The sequence below is a fragment of the Aquarana catesbeiana genome, linkage group LG01 (assembly GCF_042186555.1).
Source record: "Aquarana catesbeiana isolate 2022-GZ linkage group LG01, ASM4218655v1, whole genome shotgun sequence".
NCBI lineage: Eukaryota > Metazoa > Chordata > Amphibia > Anura > Ranidae > Aquarana > Aquarana catesbeiana.
The window spans coordinates 797,730,472-797,756,228 of NC_133324.1; the positions used below are offsets into that span (position 1 = coordinate 797,730,472).

At 39.6% G+C, this 25,757-nt stretch overlaps 1 protein-coding gene across 24 annotated transcripts in view; it reads right to left on the reverse strand.

The window, feature by feature from the left end:
* Positions 1–25,757, reverse strand: part of SORBS2 (sorbin and SH3 domain containing 2) — a 497,996-nt gene that overhangs the window by 148,689 nt on the left and 323,550 nt on the right. For all 24 annotated transcript variants that reach the window (XM_073607478.1, XM_073607469.1, XM_073607523.1 and 21 more), the window contains one exon: positions 22,978–23,150. In XM_073607478.1, the coding sequence (XP_073463579.1) occupies positions 22,978–23,150 (173 nt within the window). The remainder of the gene's footprint in view (positions 1–22,977; positions 23,151–25,757) is intronic.

The window sequence follows — 25,757 nt, forward strand, 5'->3', positions numbered from 1 at the left end:
AAATGTTTTAACTCTAATTCCACTTACTATTATTATCCTTATATTTATTAAACTTACCCCCAATTCATCATATTTTTAATTCTTCATACTTTACTTTCAACTTTTTTGTGCTTTTTGGAAGACTGTGGGTCTGCTGGCTGTTGTGGTTCCACAGCCACAGACCTCCAGCCCATACACCTTAACCTAATTAACCTAATTGCCTCCACTATATATTCAAGCTGCTCTCCTCCAGGGAGCAAAAAGGCCAGTAGAAGGAGCTGTGAGCCCCGAGCGCATAGCCTGTACTATCCCTGTATTATCCCCAACACCAGCCTGGACGTTTGCCGTGCATCAGTGACGTCATTTCCTCTTCCGCGCTCCAGAGTGGTCAGCGTGGAGCTTTCCATGCACTGGATGCAGCGGTTCAGCCTGTGTACAGACTCCACACCCAGACGCCTGAAGGAATGCTATCCAAGCCGGAAACAAGATAACAGCACATCCCAGGACACTTTCCATCTCAAAGAAACACCTCCACCCTGCGAACCAGTAAGTGTAATGGTTACACTAACTTTTATTTTTGCATAAACAAGCTACCACAGTTGGCGCCTCCGCACCCCTCCTTTTTTCAACATGAAGGCCAAGGAACACACCAGACAGGTCAGGGATAAAGTTGTGGAGAAGTTTAAAGCAGTGTTAGGTTATAAAAAAAATATCCCAAGCTTTGAACATCTCACGAAGCACTCTTCAATCCATCATCCAAAAATGGAGAGTATGGCACAACTGCATACCTACCAAGACATGGCCGTCCACCTAAACTGACAGGCCGGGAAAGGCGAGCATTAATCAGAGAAGCAGCCAAGAGGTCCATGGCAACTCTGAAAGAGCTGCAGAGATCCACAGGTCAGGTGAGAGAATCTGTCCACAGGACAGTCGTGCTCTCCACAAATCTGGCTTTTATGGAAGAGTGGCAAGAAGAAAGCCATAAAGTTCTGTTTGCAGTTTGCGAGAAGCCATGTGGGGGACACAGCAAACATGTGGAAGAAGGTGCTCTGGTCAGATGAGGCCAAAATGTAACTTTTTGGGGTAAAAGCAAAACGCTATGTGTGGCGGAAAACTAACACTGCACAACGCCCTGAACACACCATCTCCACTGTGAAACATGGTGGTGGCAGCATCATGTCGTGCGGATGCCTTTCTTCAGCAGGGACAGGGAAGCTGGTCAGAGTTGATGGGAAGATGGATGGGGCAAAATACAGGGCAATTTTAGAAGAAAAGTTAGAGTCTGCAAAAGACTTGAAACTGGGGTGGAGGTTCACCTTTCAGCAGGACAACGACCCTTAAAGTGGATGTAAACCCACCACTCACCAAGTATAAACTAATGGCACAGTATTAACATATATACATGCAAGCCTCCTGCATGTATCCCCATTTTACAAATGTCACCCCCCTTCAGCAGTAGGAATCTTGCAAAACCCTGGAACCGGAGGGTCAGTCACAATAGTGGGGGATGTGGCGACACAAACTTATCTCTGTGTTGTTTTTTATCTTACTAAAAAAAAGACAAGAGGATTGCTCAGAGCTGGATTAACTCTTCGTGGCAAGACTGGGTACAGATGACTTGACATCACCTACTGTACCAGGTAGAAGTCTTCATTAAAAAAAGAAAAATTCAGGTTTACATCCACTTTAATATACAGCCAGAGCTACAATGGAATGGTTTAGATCAAAGCATATTCATGTGTTGGGCCCAGACAAATTCCAGACCTAAATCCGATTGAAAATCTGTGGCAAGACTTGAAAATTGCTGTTCACAGACGCCCTCCATCCAATCTGACAGAGCTTGAGCTACTTTGCAAAGAAGAATGGGCAAAAAGGTCACTCTCTAGATGTGCAAAGCTGGTAGAGACATACCAAAAAAGACTTGCAGCTGTAGTTGTAGTGAAAGGAGGTTCTACAAAGTATTGACTTATGGCTGAATACAAATGCATGCACGTAAAACATTTGGAAAACCATTTATCATTTTCCTTCTACTTCACAATTATGTGTCACTTTGTGTTGGCCTATCACATAAAATCCTAATAAAATACATTTACGTTTTTAGTCCAATTATATATAGAGGCTAACTACTGTGGTCTGGCTAACAGGTAAAACTTGGATCTAGGGCTTGAGGCTTTATCCCACCCAAAGTTTACAAAGCCTCCAGGATACAACAGAGAGAGTGAGAGCCCTCTGAGCTGCAGTCAGCTTACATATGAAAAGATCTATGCACAATTAAGACTAAGGCCTAGTACACTTGGATCAAATGTCGGGCAACATCTGCAGGTTCAATAAAAACGGGCCAACATTCAGCTCATGTGTATGGCAGCTGGTCCGACAGAAGCCGGTCCTTCGGCCGCCTTCTGTCAGATGAGCATGCTGGCAAACCAGCCGCCGACCAGCTCCCGAGTACTGCTGAGCGGTCAGTTATTTCTCCTTCAACCCCCTAGTTGTGTGTACTAGGCTTTAACCTTCCTAAACATGTTTGATTTCTCTTGTTCAGCCTGCAGAAATCACTCAATTTCCCAATCTGTGGTAAACAACATGAATGGAAGAATCTTCCTTGCCAGCTTTGTATTCAGATAGCTGTAGCACCCAGGGCGGTCTACATAGTGGCCAAAAATTTCAATACAATACCCTTGATTCTTCAATTAACCTTTTGTGGAGCAGGAATTGGCAGAGGTTTGAGCCGTATATAGCCAGCTTATACAATGAGGTCTGACTGTAAGGTAAAACGTGGACCCAGGACTGAAGGCTGTATCCCTTCCAAAGCTATAAAGTCTCCAAATTGCAGGACCCAGACCAGAACTTATTAGGATTTGTTTCTATTCGCTATGACATAAATAAAGCCCCTCACCATGTGTAGGTGAGAAACCTATAGACTGTCCACAATTCTGCTAGCCACTGCAAAATGATAATAAAGTCTTGAGTCTCTCCTTTCCCCATATATCCATGAACACAGATTTTCTCTATCGTGATATATCTACTCACTTTAAGCAAAACACTGGGGATATTAAGACACTAACATACATTAGAAGGACCTACTTTATTGCTATATAAATAACATTTACACCCCTCAGTTTAATAAATCTAGTGATTTTTTCAGATAAGTGAAAATCATATACCCAGGGGATCCTGTTCTGGGTAAAAGGATCTTAAATAGCTCTTTTTTACTTTACAATTGCCGTTTAGTATTAATGGATTCATGGTTGTCATCTAACATTATTTCTACCACTTGTACTTCCTGGGCAAGAGTAAATGTTTATATTCATTGTTCTTTTCCTTTTGTTTTTATCTCCCTCAACAAAGACAACAGAAAAAAAATTAACTAAAAGGGCTTTGTTGTAATTTGTCTCCACTGAAGAGACTTTCCATAATTTCCTGTCCTACAAGAAGTCAAGAAAAATCTCTCGAATGGAATCAACAGGCTTGCAGATAAAAACCTGAGTGTCTAACAAGCCTCACTCCAAGGTTATGGCTGGAGATTTTATATTTTAGTTGGTCATTGGTGGAAACATAACACTTTAGTCTTTCTGGTAATGGCACTATCCCTAACACGTTACCTAAAAGTCTGCAGTCAACAATCAAAGGCAATCACTAAACACAGTTGTGGAAGACTCTACTGGAGAATTTATTGTAAGTCTCTAATAAGACACACAGCAGTATAAAATAAAATAGGATTTTTACTTATCTGTGGCAAATTATGAAACTACTCTTTTTTCAATGTAAACACAACATCATAGTAATTGTGTGAATGTATTTTGTTTACTTTTTAATTGGTAGTATGAATAGATAATTTTGGCATTCCATGATGTTACAAATATGTGGATATTTTCAAAAGGATACAGTAAAATAATATATACCATTTAAACTGATCGCTTATTACATTTCAAAACTGAAGGAAAAAACACAAGCAGGCAGTGTGCTATTACCTTCAATCAGTTTTTATAATTTTACGTCAGTTTGGATATTATAGGAATTGGATTAAACAAATTAATAAATGTTACTGCCCTCGCAGTCGGTTTGCAGCATGATGACCTCTTTGAACAATCAATAGTATACAATGACTGACTTGTTGACAATTGTTTGTGCCAATTCAAGGACATCAGTGAGAAAATATTATAATTTTCGTCATGGGGCACATGCAGAATTTGCCAACTAGAGGGAAAGAGGTGATCATTTAACCACAGCCAGCCGCTAATTAGGCCTTGCTCATTATGCCTGTATATTAATCACACGACTGTGACATGACCTGGAAATAAGAGACAGTGAATAACATGTACAGTACAGTAATGTCACCAGGAAAACCAGGGCATGAGATTGGGCTTCTCAGATAGTACATGAATAAGATAAGGCTTTGGATTATTAATAGGGTCTCACATTCTTGCTTATCAGACATTTTGGCGCAGAAATTAGTATTTGGCAATGTTTTTCATCTCCCACACACAGCAATTGGATTAAACTGCCCAGTATTTCTCAGAAGTTGTTCCATGTCTCCTTGTATTTTCCCAGATAAGGGCTCTCAGTTATGGTACACAGGCAGCATGTTAAATTAACGACCAGAATGAGAAACTGTATTCACAGAGCTGAAACTTTCAGTAGCCATTTTAAGCACACTGCATTACAGAAATAATTAAAAAAAAAACACATTTTAAGGAACTTTAAAAATACTGACCTAAAGCCTTGCACACACCACTAGTTTTTCAAGTGGTGTGTACCAACCCGCTGGGCTGAACAAAAAAACCCCCGACAGCTTAGGTCGAAGCTGCTGTACTAACAATCCAATTTTAGTACAGCGATCTCCCTTGCTCAACTATTGTGTCCTGACAGGGGGACGGGCCCTCCGCCAGAACACTCCGGCCAGCACTCTCAGCCAATGGCTGAGAGCGATGATTGGGAGCAGGTTGAAAGACGTTTTTCGGCCATTAGCCTTTGACAGAAGCCTGCCGATAGACGGGCTTCTGTCGAACCAGCTGCCATACACACGGGCCAAATGTTGGCCAGTTTCTATTGAACCAGCATGTATTGGCCGACATTTGGCCCGTGTTTACTAGGCTTTACTCCAGAGTTCTAGCCACCTTCCTGTCACTGATGTTACTAGGCCTCACAGAGAGATCTTGGGAAAGTGAGGGGTCCATGATCGGATGCTACATCACTGCACAGGAGTGTTGGGAGATTTATGATCCTCAACTTCCCTAGGATCCCGCAAAAAGACCCATTGACTCCATCTTGCCCAGGGCAGCCTGCTAATAGACTGGGAGAAAGGTAAGTATTTTAATATATATATATATATATATATATATATATATATATATATATATATATATATATATATATATATATATATATATATATATATATATATATATATATATATATACACACACACACACACACACACACACACATAATATGCAGTATCTCACAAAAGTAAGTACACCCCTCACATTTTTGTAAATATTTTAATATATCTTTTCATGTGACAACACTGAAGAAATGAGAAATGAGTGTCAATATTTTGTGTGGCCACCATTATTTTCCAGCACTGCTCCTCCACCTTCCGTTTGAGGATGCCCCGCAGATGCTCAACAGGGTTTAGGTCTGGAGACATGCTTGGCCAGTCCATCACCTTTACCCTCAGCTACTTTAGCAAGGCCGTGGTCGTCTTGGAGGTGTGTTTGGGGTCATTATCATGTTGGAATACTACCCTGTGGCCCAGTCTCCGAAGGGAGGGGGTCATGCTCTGCTTCAGTATGTCACAGTACATGTTGACATTCATTGTTCCCTCAGTGAACTGTAGCTCCCCAGTGCTGGCAGCACTCATGCAGCCCCAGACCATGACACTCCCACCACCATGCTTGACTGTAGGCAAGACACACTTGTCTTTGTACTCCTCACCTGGTTGCAGCCACACACGCTTGTCACCATCTGAAACAAATAAGTTTATCTTGGTCTCATCAAACCACAGGACATGGTACCAGTAATCCATGTTCTTTGTCTAAAAAACAGAATATAGGGGATGGCGCTGTGTAGAGTGTGAATGTTAAAGTGCCAAGTGCTGTGATGCGTAGTACAATCCTACCACAATACTCGAAAATTGAAAGATATGTAATCAATATAAATAAATTAAAAAATAGTAAATTGATCAAGAATTAGCCAATATTGTGGGGTGATATATCATTAATGGAATTGCAAGTAATGCTGTACATTAAACAAAATCAATCCTTAAAAAATGTGAAAAAATGTGAAATTGAAAATAGCAGATATAGATTGGTTGTTAAACCACAGTGCAACCCACACAGTGCAATAATGTGAAAAAATTTAAAACAATCTGATATATAGAAATGTGTACATAAAAAGGTTAATTAATCACAAAAATTAAAATTAAAAAATATTCAAAAAAAAACAGACAATATTCAAAAAAATTTATATATCTAGTCCCAACTGCTGTATAGTGCAAAAAGTTCAAAATAGTGATATAATTGCAGTGTAATAAATCGTGTAGCGTCTTTCCCAGACGATTATTATTCTTTAACAATGGAGAACCCTGCAGTAATTTTTTGGCAATTTCCCCCAATGTGATTGCACTCACCGGAGCTCCCTGCCCCTGCAGGGGTATGAGCGTAAATCCTCAGCCTTTAATCGCCCCGATCTCCCTGGTGCCAGTACTCTTCCACTCAGCCCAATCCAGGAGAACCACTTGTTGAGAAGGAAGGGAGGACTCACTGCCCTTTGCTGTAGCACAGATCCCAGCCAGGCATCCACTTTCATGTATTTAGGTAAAAAATAAAAAAGATTCCTTCATAGCGTAACTTTGTTTCTAATAAATATTTTATTTATATATTACAGTCCCATGACTGAATCCATTTAAACAAATGTAAACCGAATAAAAATGAAATAGAAATGACAGAGAGGGAGCTCGCAGGCTCACACGGTCCGGGGACGCAGGACGGCTGGCGGCAAACGGCACGCTGACGCTCACAGGCGTGCCTGCACGCACGCCAGTACACAGACCAGCGCCTACAGGAACGCGCACAGGAACACGTGCGCCAACGTGCACCGGGCGCGCACCAGCACGCACCAGGGCAGCCAGCCGCTCTGCGACCTTGTTGGAGAGAATGCAGTGTGGCTTCAGCAGTTGCTGACAGTTGAGGATCCTCATATAGTTGGGACATGGCCACGAAGAAGGCATCAAGGCTGTCCAATGATGCAGACTTTTGCTCTAGAAGGCGGTGGGCCCAGGTTTGTAGCTCACTAGTCAGTAAAGAAATGACAAATCCCACTTTGGTTGCTTCCAAGGAAAAGGTACGATTGGAGAATCCAAGGGCAATCTGGATCGTAAGCAGATCAGGTACACAGGAACACAACATAGGCAACGGGAACTTCGGTACAGGGAGCTGTTGATCAGGCAGCACCGAGCAGAGTGCATGGCAAACCTAAATAGGCATGCTGGTGCCAAACGGCGCGCACACGTGCATGCCGATGCTCACAGGGGCGCGCGCACACCCGTGCATGTGCCCGCACGCCAGTACACAGACCAGCGCCTATAGGAACGCGCACAGCAGCGCGCGCACCAGGGTGGCCAGCCCCGCGACCAGCAAGGTGAACTCCCTGACACAGAGATCCCAGTTCTTGCCGTGTTACAATCGATCGCGGGAGCCCGGTGGTCATCGAGACCCCCGGGCACTCGCATTGGCTCCTGGGGCGAGCAGCGGGTGCATGCGCCCCTAGTGGCCACCTTAGGAACTGACGTAACATAGCGCCGATTCGTCTGCCTGTGCCAATCTGCAGCAGTACAACTGCGGCAGCTGGTCGGCAAGCGGTTAAAGCACATGTGAAAAAATGCCGTAAAGGGAGAATGTGTCCAAAAATAATGAAATGAATAGTTTTTATTTATTAATTACCAAGCTACAATGTGCACAAACAGTGAAAAACCTAAATCAAATCAATATTTGCCTTTGAAACAGCATCAATTCTCGTAGGTACACTTGCAGGCAAATGGTACAGTAGATGAATAAACAATTATACCAAACAGGTGGTTATGATTAACACGATTCCATATAGGTTAAAATACAAAAATGAAACCAAATATATTTGGATGTGTAGGGGGGAATAGAACTGCTTGAGGAAAGGCCATTCTCTACTAACAAGTTGAGGTCACTAAGGACGGTTCAAAGAATAACCTTTTACAAAATGGCAAGACTGAGCGAGCACAGCAGCAAGACACACTTGTAACCACAAAGTCTCTCAAAGGCAGACTTCTGAAGGAAGACAGGTGTTTCCAGATGTGCTCTCCAAGTTCTTCTGCAGCACAAAGAGATTGGCAATGTTGAGGACCAAAGACCATATCATCAGCCAAGCAAATATTGCAGATGGAAGACTTCATGCTGACTTCCCTTGGAAATCAGAAGACAGCCAGTAGCACCATTAGCTCAGACCTTGCAGAAACCAATGGGTTCCCTTGTGTACCCATCAACAATTCAGAGAAGTCTGGTCAGAAGTGGTCCTCATGTAAGCCTTGGGGCTAAAAAAGACAAACCTCTGACATGAAAACCAATGTGCCAAGCAGTGTTAATTTTGGCAACAAATTTCGATTTAGTTTTAGTCTTAGGACTAAAATGGCATTTTAGTTTTAGTCCCATTTTAGTCTTCTGCAATTGTTTTAGTTTTAGTCGTATTTAGTTGACTAAATCTCCAGTACATTTTAGTAGACTAAAACTCAATTTAGTCATCTAAAATCTAATGGGTGTAATTACATTGTAATGCATTAGTTAACATTTCTCCACAATTTCCAAACTCATATACTGCTGGAGTGAAAAATCTCATATGTTAATATTTAAGGTATTGAGGTATGAACATGCACTACAGAACAGTGTTAATTTTGAAGTCAAATTTCAATTTAGTTTTAGTCTTAATCTTTTGACTAAAATGCCATTTTAGTTTTAGTCCCATTTTAGTTATTTGACTAAAATGCCATTTTAGTTTTAATCGTATTTTAGTCATCTCAATTGTTTTAGTTTTAGTCGTATTTTAGTAGACTAAAACTCGTCCTGTTACTTCCATGTTTCCCCAGTATTAGTTCTTTGCAGAGACAGTGCTTAGGAGGGTCTTAAGCTTCAAAAGATTGGAAAAAAGGATCCTCTGTGTTGCAATTATCTGAAGTAAAATTAAATTGAATTCAACTTCTGTGAGTTATTGAAGAGTTAAGCTGCCTGTGGGTGGTGCCAAGCCATCAGGTGAACAATCCTGTCCAGATTGGGGGAGATTTACTAAAACTGGTGCACAGAGAAATTGGTACAGCTGTACATAGTAATCAATCAGCTTCTATTTATTGTTGTTTATTGTTTATTATAAAGCTTAACTGAACAAGCTGAAGTTAGAAGCTGATTGGTTACTATGCACAGTTGCACCAGATTCTGTGTGCTCCAGTTTTAGTAAATCTCCCCTATTGGTTGTATTGAGGTATGTCAATGCATAAAACGGCATTTGAAACACAACAAAATGAATTTAGTGAAAACAGAGACAATACAATCCTCAAATAGTTTGTACAAAATAAAAGATGCATTGAGTAAAAAAAATACCAAGTATTTTTGAGCCTACATACTGCATGTACCTGCGAAACTACAAAAACATGATGGTACCCAAAATGATCAATAGGCAACGCTTTAAATACCATTACAGCTCATCAGTATAGAGTTAACCAAAAATGAGTGACCTAGATTTATTGTTCTCACATCAGTATATCCAATGATATATAATGTGTGTGTGTGACAACGGGGTATTAGGGTGCCTACACTTTGGACGAAGGAGCGACAGAGATACCTTTGGACAGCAGCATTGTGAGTCTGGGGGGAGGAGAGCGATCAGGCAGCTCTACAGCCACCTGATCACTTTTACATAGTTACATAAGTTAGTAAGGTTGAATAAAGACACCAGTCCATCCAGTTCAACCCGAGTGAGTGAGGGTGCGTGTCTACAATTGTCTCTATCCCTGTACATTGTGTCTCATTAAGATGCTTAATCCATTATATTATTATTTAAGGTACCCATATAGCACCGTCAATTTTACGCAGCGCTCCACACATACATCGCACACTCACATTGGTCCCTACCCTCAAGGAGCCCACAATCCAAGATCCCCAACTCACATTCATATACTAGGGCCAATTTTGGACAGAAGCCAATTAACCTACCATAAAAGCCATTAACTGATTGTACAAAAGTGACGCAAGCTCATGGCTGCTGCTAAGGCCATGAGCTTCTTTGACTTGAGCTCCTAGTTGTACCAGACACGTCAATAGAACCCAAGTCTTTAAGGGCTGTTTTGCCCACATTTATAAAAAGTTCATGTAACACAACAGAGTAGCCCTCGCTACTTTTACGACGTGTCATAGCACTACCTTGTCACTATAATAATACTAGTTGTCTGGTTGTATTTTCTGAGACACTGACCTAGGACAGCTTGAAGAATGAGGCGCAACTAACAGGCTGGGCCAATCAGCAATCTCTCACTGGAAGCCCATAGTAGCTGATGGAGTGGAATGCAAAAAGAAGACAAGTGTAAGGTCTTCATTTAACCTCCCTGGTGGTAATCCTGAGTGTGGCTCGGGGTTAATTTTCAGTACCAAAAGCGGTAACCCCGAGCCACACTCAGGATAACACCGTAGTAACCCTGTACTGTTACTTGTCCCTACGATCCCCTGATGTACTCCTGCTGTGTCCTCTGGTCGATTCAGCCATCTTCCAGGTTCCCTTCCCTGTGAGCGCCACGACGCAGGTGGGTGGAGCCGACGGGAAATTAAAAAAAGTTCAAAACATAACATACACACAATATATTGTAATCTGTAGATTACATTACTGTATCAAACCATTTCACCTCAGTTTTGTCCCTAGTGCTTTGTCCAGTGCCCTGCCTGCACTTTTAGCGTTCTTTCCATGGCATCCAAAAAGCATCCAATTAGGTCAAAAGTGGTTATAGACAGCTAAAAAACAGTGATAGTGAATTAGAATCACTTGCAAAATTGAGTGATAGTGATTCGTGGGGAAATTCATCATCAGACACTGAAAGTGACAACAGCAACGATTCTGCGACTGAGCTCAGTGATGTGCGAACTTGGTGCTCTATTGAGTGTGGTACGGATCAGGCAGCACTCTCCCAAGATTCCCATTTACTGGAGCATCTGGTATGAAAGTAGACATTGAACATGACAACCCCTTGGCATACTTACAATTATTTCTGACCGATGAGGTTATTGAAAAAATAGTTAATGAGACCAACCAGTACAAAGAGCAACAATTGGCTACAACACATCGGAAATTTCCAAGAAGCAGAAAGTGGAAACTTCTGGGCCTAATAATAATTCAGGGAGTGGTGGGAAGTGGTATTGGACAACTAATAAATTACTTGCCACTCCACTCTTTGGCACGGTCATGTCAGAGTAAAGATTTTCCCTGATCATGAAATATTTACACTTCCAAAACAACAAAGAATTTGATGAAACTACTCATTCTGCACCAAAACTAAAGAAAATTTGGGAGGTATCTCAAATGATTCTAAAGGATTTCCAACTGAGCTATGTGCCAGAAAGAGATATTAGCATAGATGAAAGTCTAATGACCTACAAGGGAAGGCTCAGCTGGGTACAATACATTGCATCAAAGAGAGCACAATTTGGTGTAAAATTTGACATGCTATGCGAATAGTCAACTGACTACATTTGGAATTCAGTCATATACACTGGAAAATGAACAAAATTCAATCCAAAATACAGAAACTATGGCATGGCAACATCTTCCGTTCTTTCACTCATTAAGCCATTGTAAATCAGGGCTATTGCGTAACAACCGACAACTTTTATATGTCTCCTGAACTTTATGAGTTTCTTCTGCAAAACAAAACAGGTGTCTATGGAACTGTTAGGGCTAACCGGCGCAACATTCCGCCAATGTTTAGCAATAAGAAGCTGAAGACTGGAGAAATAGTTGCCTGGCAGAAAGGCAAAATTATGGCACTGCGATGGCGTGACAAGAAAGATGTGCGCCTAATGAGTACAGTTCATAATACCGCCACTGTTATGGTACGCACGAAAGGTGGGAAAGAAATCATGAAGCTACAAGTAGTGATAGACTACAATAAAACCACGTCGACAGAGCCAACCAAGCAATGACATTCTACCCAGCAATGAGGAAACAGCAAAAGAAGTACTACAAGAAGATCTTCAGGCATTTTCTTGAGCAATGCTTCGGGAATGCCTACATTCTGCTCAAAAAAAAAAAAGTGTGATAAGCCTGTGATTCATTCTGACTTCATTTGGAAAGTTGCCGAACGTATCTTTGTGAACCACCAAACATCAATGACTGCGAATAGAGCTGGATGTCGTGCTGTTGGCATTGTCAACCCCGAACGCCTGACTGGTGCCACATCATGAACTACACTTCACCAACCGAGAAAAAGCCAGCACCTACAAGGATGTGCGTGGTTTGTTGCTCTAAGCGAGATGACAGTGGAAAGAAAATCAGAAAGGAAACCAGGTTCCATTGTCCTAATTGTGACGTCAGACTTTGTGCAGTCCCACGTTTCAAAATTTTTCATACCCAGGATGTTTACTAAACCAATATGCAGTGTCTAGTATTACAGTGACTAGTAATATTGCACCCTTGTTTGGACAAATTTCTGAGTTTTTGGTTGGATTACATTATTGAATACAATTTATTATTATATTATTTTTTTTTTAATTATTTATAATATTATAATTTATGATTTTGTGTTTCAAACTTTATCATACCCGGGATGTCTACTAGACTCTTGTTTGGACAGATTTAAGTGAGTTATTCCTAAGAATTACAGACTTACAATATAAAACAACAAATTTCCATGCAAAACAAGACAACAAAACAAACAAGTTAAGTGTGGGTAAGGCACAGATTCATCATGAATGTTTTTCTTTTGTACTTTACCCACTTTTTACAGTTGACAGGGACTTTAACGCATAAAAAACATGGAATATACTGTGCAACGTTTTTAAATGTAACATGGTTCTCTACTGAGCTGCAGCTCCACTGCAGAAAAGGCAGGTAGCTCTGCCTCAATTTAACTCTCACCAATTGTACTTTTTTTTAACTGCACAAAAAGTTGAATTTTAAACTATATTCTGATAATAATAATAATAATAATAATAATAATAATACAGTCTTTACTTTCTTTTTAAATTGCCTAGATTTTTAGAGAAGCCCTGAGAAAAGAGTTCACTGCATCCCCTTAAGGATTTAAAAATTCGGTAAAATGTAAAATTCTGTATTTTACATGCCTCTATTTTTTTTTTTTTACGCACTGACATGCAGTCAAAACTGCCCTAAAAGCAACAGAGGTTGGGACAAACTATAACACTGCTAGGGGTGTTTGCTGCTGCAGCAAGAAAGATTTAAACCAGGTAAATGCTGAAAGTTTTTAACTATCCAGGAATGATATAAAATAAAAAGTGCAGCCTTTTCTACTAATGAAAATTCACACAGGATTTCAGTAACATATTGAGTACAGCGGTAATAATCCTGTATCCTTAGGGTAGAATTTATCATTTGGCAGTGATAACAAGCACTGTGCATATCTTTGCGCACATGCTGGCAAACAGCAATGCTTTGGTATTTTCCTTCACTGCCATATGTTTCATGTCCCCAGTAGGGCACAGTGCACTTGTTTATTCATATTTATTAAGATAGAAATAAGTAAATAAAGTTGTAAATTGCTCAGTTTGCATTTTAAAACACATGCATTTTTTTTAAAGAATCATCTTTATTGAGTTTCAAAAGTGGTTCACAATGTAGTAAGTATAATGGGTGTTACAGAGATAGGTATACTCAGTTGTCAGTAACAAATTACATCTATCGCATAAAGCATAGGCGATTAGCTAGTATGTGAAGTAGGCATTGCATTGTTAAAACAGAACATACTCATGTAAGTGTAGAACATTTAAAAACAACAGAAACTGTCGCACAACTGTCATTATAATTCTAGAAACACCTTAAGGTGTTGGCCAGACGTTCCAAGTCTCAGTGAATATTTTGTACATGTGAGATTGGATTGCCAAGCACCACATGCCTTTATTTATTTATTTATTTATTTATTTAGAGCGAAGAGCTTAAACCTGTTAAATGATAAAAGCTATGTTATTATTGCTTTACTGTTCACTCACAGGGTAGATGTGGGAAGGAGACCTATGCATGCAAGTAAAACAGAGAAGGATCAGGTCCCTGTCCCTGCCCCTGCCAGGCAGGACTGTGCTGCGAAGAAGCGAGTAAAGCCCCATATACACTATCAGATTTTCTGCAGTTTTTTTTTTCAGATTTACCAAAACCATGTAGTGCAAGGGCCTGCCTGATTGCATACAAATTTAAACTCTTAAGGTTTGACCTCATATTATATGGTTTTGGTAAATCTAAAGACAAAAATCTACAGAAAATCCAATAGTGTGTATGGGGTCTAAACCTCAGGACTGGATGTACAGAAATACAAAACATTTTGGAAGGTAACACAGTATATACAGTATTTCATCTGTGTATTTAGCATTTTGACTGGATTTCAGCTTTAATTTAAATCCCTTTAAAGTAATATTAAGCCATCAGCATTTTTAAGTTTGCCACATTGAGCACAATAAAAAAAATTTCCAGTAAATTATGTTAACATTCTTAACAAAGCACTTGCAGTTTACAGCTTTCAATGCTGCTAACTTCTGCTCTCCTAGCGTTGTTTCCCTTAACTTCCGGTCTTCACAAGAAAGAGTTAACAGTGGACAGTGCAGTCATGGCACCAGTCATCCACCTGCCTCTCCAGATCAGACAATCATAAGAAGTTTTGTATTAATTGATTAAATTACAAGGCTGCCTGTGAACTCACTTCCTGTTTGGTTATGGGACAGGAAGTGAAGGGAAAGCGCCACAATGGGACACAGATCGGAAAAAAAAATTGCTCTAGCCAAAATGAAAAAAAAAAAAGTTTTGCCTATAGTTCTACTTTAAATTTGTTCCAGAAGCAGACAGGGAGTCCCTGTACTGCTGCCTTAACCCAGCACTGTATACTGTATATAACTGATGCTACACAGTTTATACAGCACTGACAGTGGCTGCATCAATTAGAAAAGGAAATAGTTCTTCAATAGACCCTACATGTTGATTTTCATTCTTTTATGTATTTTCTTATTGGCACTATAAATGGAAAGAGTTGCACTGTGTTGGTGTCAGGTGGATGGCCTCTGCTTAGCCCGAACTTTTTGCCGCCTCCTCCTTCCTCTAGCTACACTTAATGATGCAATTCTAATAGAAAGGAGGTGCGTGCAACGGTCGTGTTCTTTTCTGAAAATCTCTTCCTCAGGTCAGTACATTAAACAGACAGTGCTTCACAGGGGTCAGTGCTTTACAGCAGCTAATGCAGAACAGTAGTCCCTGCACCAGTTATGGATCTTCAGTCTGCTGCTGTTACAGCACACCTCCCTGATCTTGGACTCAGGTGTCATGTATGCTGCATATGCAGCAGAAATTCGGATGGTTTCCACATTGAGAAGTCATTAATGATTTTGTCACGTTGCTTGGCGTAATTGGACCTTCTGGATATCCTTCAGACTAAGGTGTTCCTGCCACAGGAGAAGTTGACAAAACTACATAATCAGGTTTAGCAACCTTAATCCCGAAGTTGTTCTTCCCTGCAGAGCTCCATGTAAGTTCAGGGACAGATGGTATAACCTTTGAGGTGGTTCCTTTTGCTTTCCATGCAGAAATCATATAACAAGGCACTGTTCGAATTCGGTCTGTCTCTGAACAAGCTGATCTGGTTACATCCTTGAACCTAAATGTCTGTCTGGCATTGCCTAAGGGGAAGGTATTTTTTTACCTTAAATTTGAAGATGGTTACCATAGTCACCAGCCTTCTTGGTTGTGGTTGGTTTCTGGATCATCTGTTCAGGCTTGTTGATCTAAGGAAGAATCAAACTTTCCATCTACATCCTGGAGTTACGAGTTAACCGTCTGTTTCTACACTGGGTCCCTCTTCTAACTGAACATTTGGTCCAGGTTCAGTCAGACAATGCCATAGTTGTGGTTGACATCACTCTTTGGGGGGGCTTCAGCAGGTTGCGACAGCATCAGAGGTACAGTCTAAGGCAGCTGTCTTAGATGGAGCTTCATATACTAACATACTACATAGTGCATGTTTCAGGGCAGGTAGGTTTTCTCAGCAGACAATTTTGAGACCTAGGGAAATCGTCACTCCATCTGGAGGTGTTCCAGGGCATATGTCTGTGTTGGAGAATGCTGGATGTGGACTTGCTAACATCTTCGTTTGCCAAGAAGCTAAAGTTTTGTTTTCCAGACATGGAATCCAGTGGCAGATGCAGTACATGTCCTGGTGATGCTCTGAGATCAGTATACCCTGATCTATGCCATTCCTCCACTACGGCTTTTACCTAATGTACTTTAAATGATTAAGGCTGAGAGTATTTTAGCCATGCTCATAGCTCCAGAATGACCCCAGAGAGTGTTGTATGCGATATCCATTTGTCTGTTAACTGATACTCTGTGGCCTCTACCAAATGTTTTGTCTCAAGGGACGATCTTGCACCCTGCTTCTCGTTCACTGACTTTGACAGCCTGGTTGTTGAAACCCAAGTTCTGAGAGACAGGGCCTTTTTAGATTCAGTTACGGTGAGTACAAAAATACTATTTTTTTAATGATACCCTAGACAAAAATAAGCATTTAACCCATGTAGTGCAGACAGGGGGAACCCCACTGCAAGTTTTGAATCTTCACTGGAGTTCAGTTTTAGGGTGTACCCCCAGGCATCCATGTTTGGCCTAGAGTTCAAACTTAAATTCAAATTGTTCATGTTTGACTGGCACATATAGTCATTTGAAAAATTAAGTTCACCCTTAGGAAATTGACTTTTTTAACATTTTTGAACAGGCAAACATTTTTAATCAAACACTGTCTGTGGACAAAGTGGATATACTTGAATAAAAAAAAAAAAAAAAAATGTGCCTTTTCAATCAATTACTCAACAAAAATATCAAAAGATGTAATGGTGTACTGTAGAAAAAGTTTGTACACCCTTGGCATCAGAAACTGAAATTGCCCCCTTGTTAGCAGAAATTACTCCTTGTATGCATTTTTTATATTTACCAAGTCTCTGACAATGACATTGGAATTTCTCCAGGCAAAATTCTTTTAGCTGTAAGAGGTTTGTGGGTTTCATTGCATGAACTGCTCATTTCAAAATCTGGAAAACCTGCAAAATCATGTGCAATTATTATTTATTTTTTTAGGTTAACTTAACCTTAAAGCCATTCCTTAGTGGCTTTACTAGTGTGCTTTGGATTTTTATTGTGTTGAAAGGCTCAATTCCAGTTCAGTTTTTGGACAGATGTCATATCATATCCCCCTGATGATGACACCTGATCCCTGTGTCGAATACGCGTAAGGGGAGGGGCCAGGACGGAGGAAGCGGCACGGAGTTCGATCGTGAGAAGCGCATACCATACCACATGCCGTACCGGCTGTTTTAACCACTTTGGAAGTTTGTTATAGAGCGGTGCACTTACGCACCGGTGTAATGTGAGTACCCCTTTGTGGGGAGTGGGTTTTATAAATAAATATTTTTATGATATCACACTATCCAGTTTTTTTCTCGTTTATGGTATGGAGCTGCAGTGAACCAGGCTGGAGATCGGCACCTGATTATCAGTACAGAGCCTAGGGGTGGCTCCAAAGCGTGATTTGACACAGCTAGCTACTGTGTCACACGCTCTGAGGTGAGCGCAACCACTTGGGGGGGGCACCGAAGTGCACTGGAGCATGTTTTTTGCAGCACCCAAGATTAGATGAGCATGCTGGATGACACTATACATGGACACTGTTATATACACCTGATTTGGCATTCATTTCTAGGATTTTTTCCACTTACCATATAGGAATATCTGACAGGACTTTCTGATATTTATGTTGAGCACTGGGCACTTTATATCTATTTATGCACTTTGGATTTGCTGAAATTGTACATGCACATTGCACTTTATTGCTATTTATATGTATTTGTCACATGTTGCTTTATATGAATTTGTCACATATGATTTTTGTTTAGATAGTTTAGTTTAAATTTACATTTAGGTGTATATACATTAATTTGGAATCTATTTACTAATTAGGTGACTTCTGAAGGCAATTGGTTCCACTAGAATTTAGTTAGGGGTATCAGAGTAAAGGGGGCTGAATACAAATGCACGCCACACTTTTCACATATTTCTTTGTAAAAAATGTTGAAAACCATTTATCATTTTCCTTCCACTTCACAATTATGTGCTACTTTGTGTTGGTTTATTACATAAAATCCCATTAAAATACATTTATGTTTTTTGTTGTAACATGACAAAATGTGGACAATTTCAAGGGGCGTGAATACTTTTTCAAGGCACTGTATATGATGCAGATTGTATAGTTGACCAAGCCCCAAAACAACCCCAAACCATAACATTTCCACCATGCATCACAGTTGTTATGTGGGTCTTTTCTTTTCTTCAGCACATTGTTCCAGAAGGCCCGTTTCTGGTTGTTGCCTGTCTTTATGCTCAATGACAAACTTCAATCTTGCTCTACTGTTCATTTTGGACAGCAAATACTTTTCCTTAGCATACCTTGCATGTAGGATACATTCTTACAATCTTTTTCTGATTCTTGATGCACTTTGACCCCAACTGAATTACCTTAATGCCCCGTACATACGGTCGGATTTTCCGATGGAAAATGTCCGATCGGAGCGTGTTGTCGGAAATTCCGACCGTGTGTGGGCTCCATCGGACATTTTCCATCGGATTTTCCGACACACAAAGTTGGAGAGCAGGAGATAAAATTTTCCGACAACAAAATCCGTTGTCGGAATTTCCGATCGTGTGTACACAAATCCGACGGACAGGGTGCCACACATGCTCAGAATAAATAAAGAGATGAAAGCTATTGGCCACTGCCCCGTTTATAGTCCCGACGTACGTGTTTTACGTCACCGCGTTCAGAATGATCGGATTTTCCGACAACTTTGTGTGACCGTGTGTATGCAAGACAAGTTTGAGCCAACATCCGTCGGAAAAAATCCATGGATTTTGTTGTCGGAATGTCCGAACAAAGTCCGACCGTGTGTACGCCCTATAACACCCTTTGATGACATTTTGGAATTCTTGGAGACAATCAGCTCTTATTTGCTGAGCCAGCTAGTATTGGGCAAATTAACAGTTGTTTGAAATCTATGCCCCTTGTAGATTTTTTTTCCTTTCAGCCGAAATATCAATTTCAAATTATTTGGCAATGTTTTTAAATACCTTGCCAGACTCATAGGCATCCACAAGTTTCCTTATGAGCCCCTTAAAGAGCTCTATTGATCTTGGCATGATGACACTACACATGCCAATAGCAAAGAGAACACAATTTGTAATTTGTTAAGTTGTATCACCTTTACCTGTAGACACTATCTGAATCAAAATCTAATGTTTGACTGTTCAAAAACGAAAACAAAAAACAAAACTCATCAATCCATCTACCTACCCCTTCAATCTATACCATTGATGAAAAAAGACATACAATGTCCATTAATTTTAGTCCTATGTTTTATTTAGTAGATATGTGTTTTCATTTTATTAATTTGTTTTTTTCGTAAATTCGAAAATTCGGAATTCGTAAAATAGAAAATTTGAAAATGTAAAAGTTCGACAATTCGGAAATTCGAAAATCCAAAAATAAGAGAGAAAAATCTGAAAATTACAAAGAACGAAAATCCCAAAAATTCAAAATAATAGCTAACTAATAATAACCAACCATAAAATTATAGGCTTTGGAATTCCCTTTAAAATAGTAGACACGTGCAATTAGTTTAGTTCGAAGTTTCGGTAATTTGAAATTTTGGAAATTCAAAAATACAAAAATAAGAATGAAAATCCCAAAATTCAAAACACCGAAAATACAAAAATAAGAACGAACATCCGAAAGTTCAAAAACCTTACATTTGTATTATTATTATTTATTATTAATTTATGTTCCATTCGTTTAGATGCAGCATTCGTTATTTTGAATAAATTCGTAACTTTGGATGAATTCGTATTCATTATGTTCACTAACAGCCAAATTTGAAAGGAAATTCCAATACCTAGAATTTAATAGTTAAGTTATTATTAGTTAGTATTCATTTCAAATTTTCGGGTTTTTGAACTTTCGGATGTTTGTTCTTATTTTTGTATTTTCGGTGTTTTGAAATTTGGGATTTTCATTCTTATTTTTGGATTTTCGAATTTACGAATTTTCGAATTTTGTATTTTTGAATTTCGGAAATTTCAAATTACCGAAATTTCTAATTTGGAACTAAACTAATTGCACATGTCTACTATTTAGTATTTACAGAATCAAAATGATTTTTGATGTGTGGGGCACTAGGTGTACTAATATTCGTACGTAATAATACTAGTTTTTTTTTTTTTACTCCCGTAAACCCATAAGTGAACAAAAAAGGTGCATGTGAAAACATACAAACAAGTGCACTTAAGGGTTTGCTCCTTGTCCAACCCCAAAGGGGTAGGAACTTACCTTGAATCTCCAGGGCGCAAGACCCCTGACAGGGCGAAGGTTTCGACTTGGTCTGCCTAGCCAAAAGGCCTGGCGGACCCCGCTCCTCGTGGTCAGCCAAAGCCAACCACTGAGTACTAGGTGAGGGGCTCTCCCGAAGAGAGACCCCCCCCCCCCGGTTCACGGGAGGAAGGAACCTAATGGCCACACATCTACTAGTATTCCTAAATTATCAGTTATGGTTTTTCTGAAAAGGAATATGAAGTACGAATAAACCTAGAATATATTTCCCAGCTTTCAATCTACTTGTGGATACTATCTCTGTTGATTCAGCTACAATTATGTTTATAGATGTGGAGATATTAATTTTTTTTTTGTCCTACCGCCTTGCTGAATCCTGGCATAAGTATACTCTCAAGCTTTATTTGTAAGCTCAGTGTACTGTCACACATGCAATTTTTTTATTTTTACCAAGAGCACGAAAATCACCTGAATAAATTGGCTTTTCGATACAGTCTCTAGAGTTATCTCAGGATAAAAGTGAATCCTGGGATTTGAAAAATGTAATTTCAGTCGCAGAAGAAAAATCGCCTGACAGGTATTGATTTCAGTAATAGAAATGACACCCAGCATGTTCTAGACTGAAAGAAGCTACATTTTCTATAGAATACAGAATTTTTTTTTACCAAACTTTTCATTCCCACTGGGTGCTTTCTAGGTCGAATGTTTTACCAGCATATATTATACATCACAAAACCACACAGCACTATTTATGCTAGATCACACAACTGAGCAGTTTGATTCTTCTATTCCACTGGTTTTCACTGAGAATAAAAGAACCTCTGAAACACTGGGGTATGTACGTTTCTCTACCGGGGTAATTACAACATACAGATATTATTTATACAAGTAGAAATACTTTTTGTATATTTTCTATATAGAACAATTTAATATGTTTTTAATTGTTCTATTTAAATATCTGTCACATATCTGATACTGGCCTATACGTTAATTTGCAGTTTTGCATAACATATATAACAGAGGATGACGTTCGGAAGGTATATATTGTGATGGTTTTATTGTTAATATCAGCTATAGTCCAAAATGCAATCTGGCATTATCTGCTGAAATTTGGGAGCTGATATTGATGAGGTCATTTGAATCTTCTTAAACTTTCAACTCCTTGACCTCAAACAATGTTTCCTGGGCTTTGACTGTGTGAGGGCCCTCAATTTTCAATATTTTGAGTGAGGTTTAAGCCCTGACAGCTAAAGAGTCTGGCTCAAGTTGTACAAAATAAAATAGGGGGGGGGGGGGGGATATAAATCGCTGTAATTGGTTCATAAACCACATGCAGGAAAAAACTTGACTGTAATGATGATATACCAACATTTGCTGTATTCAGTAAAATTGAAAAATGCTATTTTTAAGTATCAAAAAGTTAGCTATAGACAAAGTAGAAAACCCCTTCAAATAGTAACTCCACTTTTGCTGAGAAAAAAAAAACATTCTCTGCGTGATCTGTGTACGTTGCAAGGAATCTTTGTTGCAGATTTCCACCTTTTGTTATTCTGAAGGAATAGTTGTTTGTCTGTGTCCATGTGCAAAGTGAATGTGAATGGAAGTGGTTTTATAATGATCAATCCGTGGATGCACTTCCAGGGTTTTAATGGGGAAAGTGGCAGTGTTTGACTTGTAACTTAGTGCAGACTTCTGGGAAAATCAGTAAGCAAATCGCAGAAGCAGGAAATTACATTTCTGGGGGATGTTCCATACACCATCTGTGTACAAAACACCTCCAGGTTGCCATATTTCATTGAATTTTACAGAAAATTGCAGCACTTTCATGGGAAGAATCAATATAATACACAGTTGAGGACTATACTAATACTACCACAGTGAGCGAGATAAATATTGTATCGCTAAATAAACCCTACTTCCACAGTGCTGCTTTTTAGCAAGGAATTAAAAATTGTGTTTCAGTGCTGTTGTGTCCTATTTCTTTCAATGTGAGACACATGATGTGCAAACAGATATGAGACCTCAAAGAACCATTGCACCAGTGTGCCAGATCTGATATCTCATAAGTAATCTGTCAGAAGCTTGCAGAAAAATGGTTGTGTACATAAATTTAATAAGGCAAAATCTAAATCAATACTAAGGACATTTTCTGATGCTGGGATGTACAATCTCCCTGAAAATATATTTTGTGGTCCCACATACAATGCCAGTTTATGTAGTATATAGCCTGGAGTATAAGGCTACTCTTCAATAAGGAAACAGAGAATATTCATATTTTAAAAAAATTACACGTCATATAATGGTCATGTGTATTATATTTTGCGTAGCAAACAGCAGTATAAAGACATTCTTCCTACCGTTCGAATTGCTGTTGGTATTCCTGACTCATCAACTGGTCCAATCCCAGCATAGTGTGGAGCTTTAACGACAGTGACTTTCTTCTCCTCCTCGGAGATCCTGCAGATTGGTATAGTGCTGCTGCTTCGGCTAATTTCTGACTGATACTGCTGGGAGTAGGAGTCTGCAGAATCTACAAAGACAGAGGAAATCAGGACTTGAAAGGGTTTTTTGCTATTTTAAAGCAAATAGGCACAAACGACTATATTTACTATATGGTAATACTTCTACTGGTTCATGCTGAAAGATACAGTTGCAGTGTATCATGTGAAAACAACAAAAACAGTTATTTTTTCGTTTCAGATATAGTTTTTGGATATAGAAACTCTGCCCAGCAGGGGAGGATTTTTACTTCCTGTCTAGTGATCACCAAAACACAAGCTCTATCTAATCAGGATACACTTTTTAAGTGAAGGAAGGCTAGAACTTTTGTTACATTTCTGTTGTAATTTGCATTCATGTTAGGGAGAGTCCTCTCACTTTCTATCTTTGGGACACCAATACAGGCAATAAAGGGAACACTCTGCAAAGGAGACCTAGACAGCAATTACACCCCTACACTATTTAAATACATTTGTCAGGTCCTTTTTTTAAATTAACAGCCAGAATCACTTGCTCACGATTTATTAGGCCTGGATTTATGGAAACTCATAATGCATGTGATACTTCACTGAATAGATTGCTTAAAATGTTCAATGACAAATATTAACAATTACATTTTTTGGGCTGTATTATACATCACAAAGCCCTCTAGGACAGTGCTTCTTAACCTTTTTGTTCAATTGTGGCACCCTTTAAAATTCTGCACAATCATGAGGCACCCCATTCTAAAATGTAAAAAAACTACATTAATAGTTTTACGTAATGTAGCAGCCAGTGCCGGATTTAGAGCTTGGTGGCCTGGGGCACTTCAAACTTTGGTGGCCCCTCAACATAGAAATTACATTATATCACAAATAAAAAAGTGAACTGAAATAAATGATAAACTGTATTTGTTCTAAAAAATATAACTTGGGTTCCAAAGAGGACACTTCAAATAACAATTGGCCTCTGAACTAAATTCAAACTTCAAGAAGGGGTACCATTAAACATGTTAAGTCAAAAATTGGGGATGGAGACTGTTCCCCAAACTAGTCTCCAAAGAACAAGAGAATGAATGTTCTCAGTACCAGTGGGACAGAATACACATTAAGTAAAAAAAAAAAAAATTATATTTATACACAAAGATAAAAACAGGATATCCAAACAAAATGTGGCCTTGTGTGTTGATCTATGATCTATATTTTTTTACTTATTGTGTATTCTCTCCCACTGGTACTGAAAAACTGCATTCTCTTGTTCTTTGTAGACTAGTTTGGGGAACTGTCTCCTTCCCCAATTTTTTTCAAAGAGGACACTAGTCTGATTTTTTATTTCTCAATTTTATTGATTGTAAGAATACACATTGCACAGATAATTGGAACTGGCAAGTCATACATCACAGTTATGTATCACACCACAATATTTACAGAAAGTCTTCCTGCACTTAGCATCTGCAAAATCTTTAAACTAACTCATAACTAACTCATCAAACTGTGTCATCTTGAGGGCACTGCTCTCGATAACCAGTAGGCACAGAGCACTTAAGCCCTGTACACACTGGCCGAATGTCAGGAGGCATCATTAAAACTGTCCGACATTCGGCCCATGTGTGTCAGCCGGTCTGACAGAAGCCAATAGCTGAGAGCACTGAACGGAGTGTTCTGGTGGGGGGTGGGGGTTGGGACACAACACTGAACACAACGATCCGGTGTTAGTACAACGATCTCAAAAGGGGAGATCACTGTACCAATGTTGGATCATTAGTACAGCGGCTCCAATTGGAACTGTCAGGTTTCTTTTCATTCACCCACTTTAGTCTTGAATGGGTCATCGTGGCTCTCAGATAGTTCTTTATCAGTGTCAATTTGCTGATGGCCTTTTTCCTGAACAACTAATGACCATCATGTTCAAATATAATCTATGAGCTACATTAGCACCTGGAAAGGTATCAGGTAGCCTTTCATCATGTAATAAAACTGCCTGTTGAGATGGAGTGAGACATGACTGGAGCTTGACAAAGACTGCAAACTGGACAAACTGAAGTCTCAAAGGGAAAATAAGTTTGATTTTTTATAAAGGAATTCTGCCCCCCCCCGCGGCAGGTGGGCCAAGGGCAATTATAAATCTGGCACTAGTGGCAGCATCCACATATGTAGGACCCCCAAAGTTAGAAGTAATTTATTCTTACACAGCAAATATACCTTTGCACACTGGTACTAGCACCACTAGTAGTGGACTAGTATTACAGCATTTCTTCTCCCTTATCTTCTCTTCCCCCACGCAGCTAACGTGACTCCAGCACGGGCAGAGAAGAAAGAGGCAAACGAGGATGTAGATGCCCAATGTCCTCCTTATTAATCAATGACACCACTGTTGTTAGGATGCCAGCGGCTGGCACGCATGGTGCCCAAGGTTGTAATTCTGCACAATAAAAACCTGAGGCTTTGTGTAACAAAAAGGCAGACTTGAACCACTTACTGGCTCGTTGATTTTTGGGCAATATGGAGCAATTTTTAGGCATTTTACCAAAGCATCCAGAAGGCACCATGGTTGAAAAAGGCTGCTCTTCAATACATTATTGAGATTCCGTACTGCATTCTAGGATGCTCTAAGAGAGTCCACTCAAGAGTGCCAAATTCAAAATGCTGAAACCTTACAT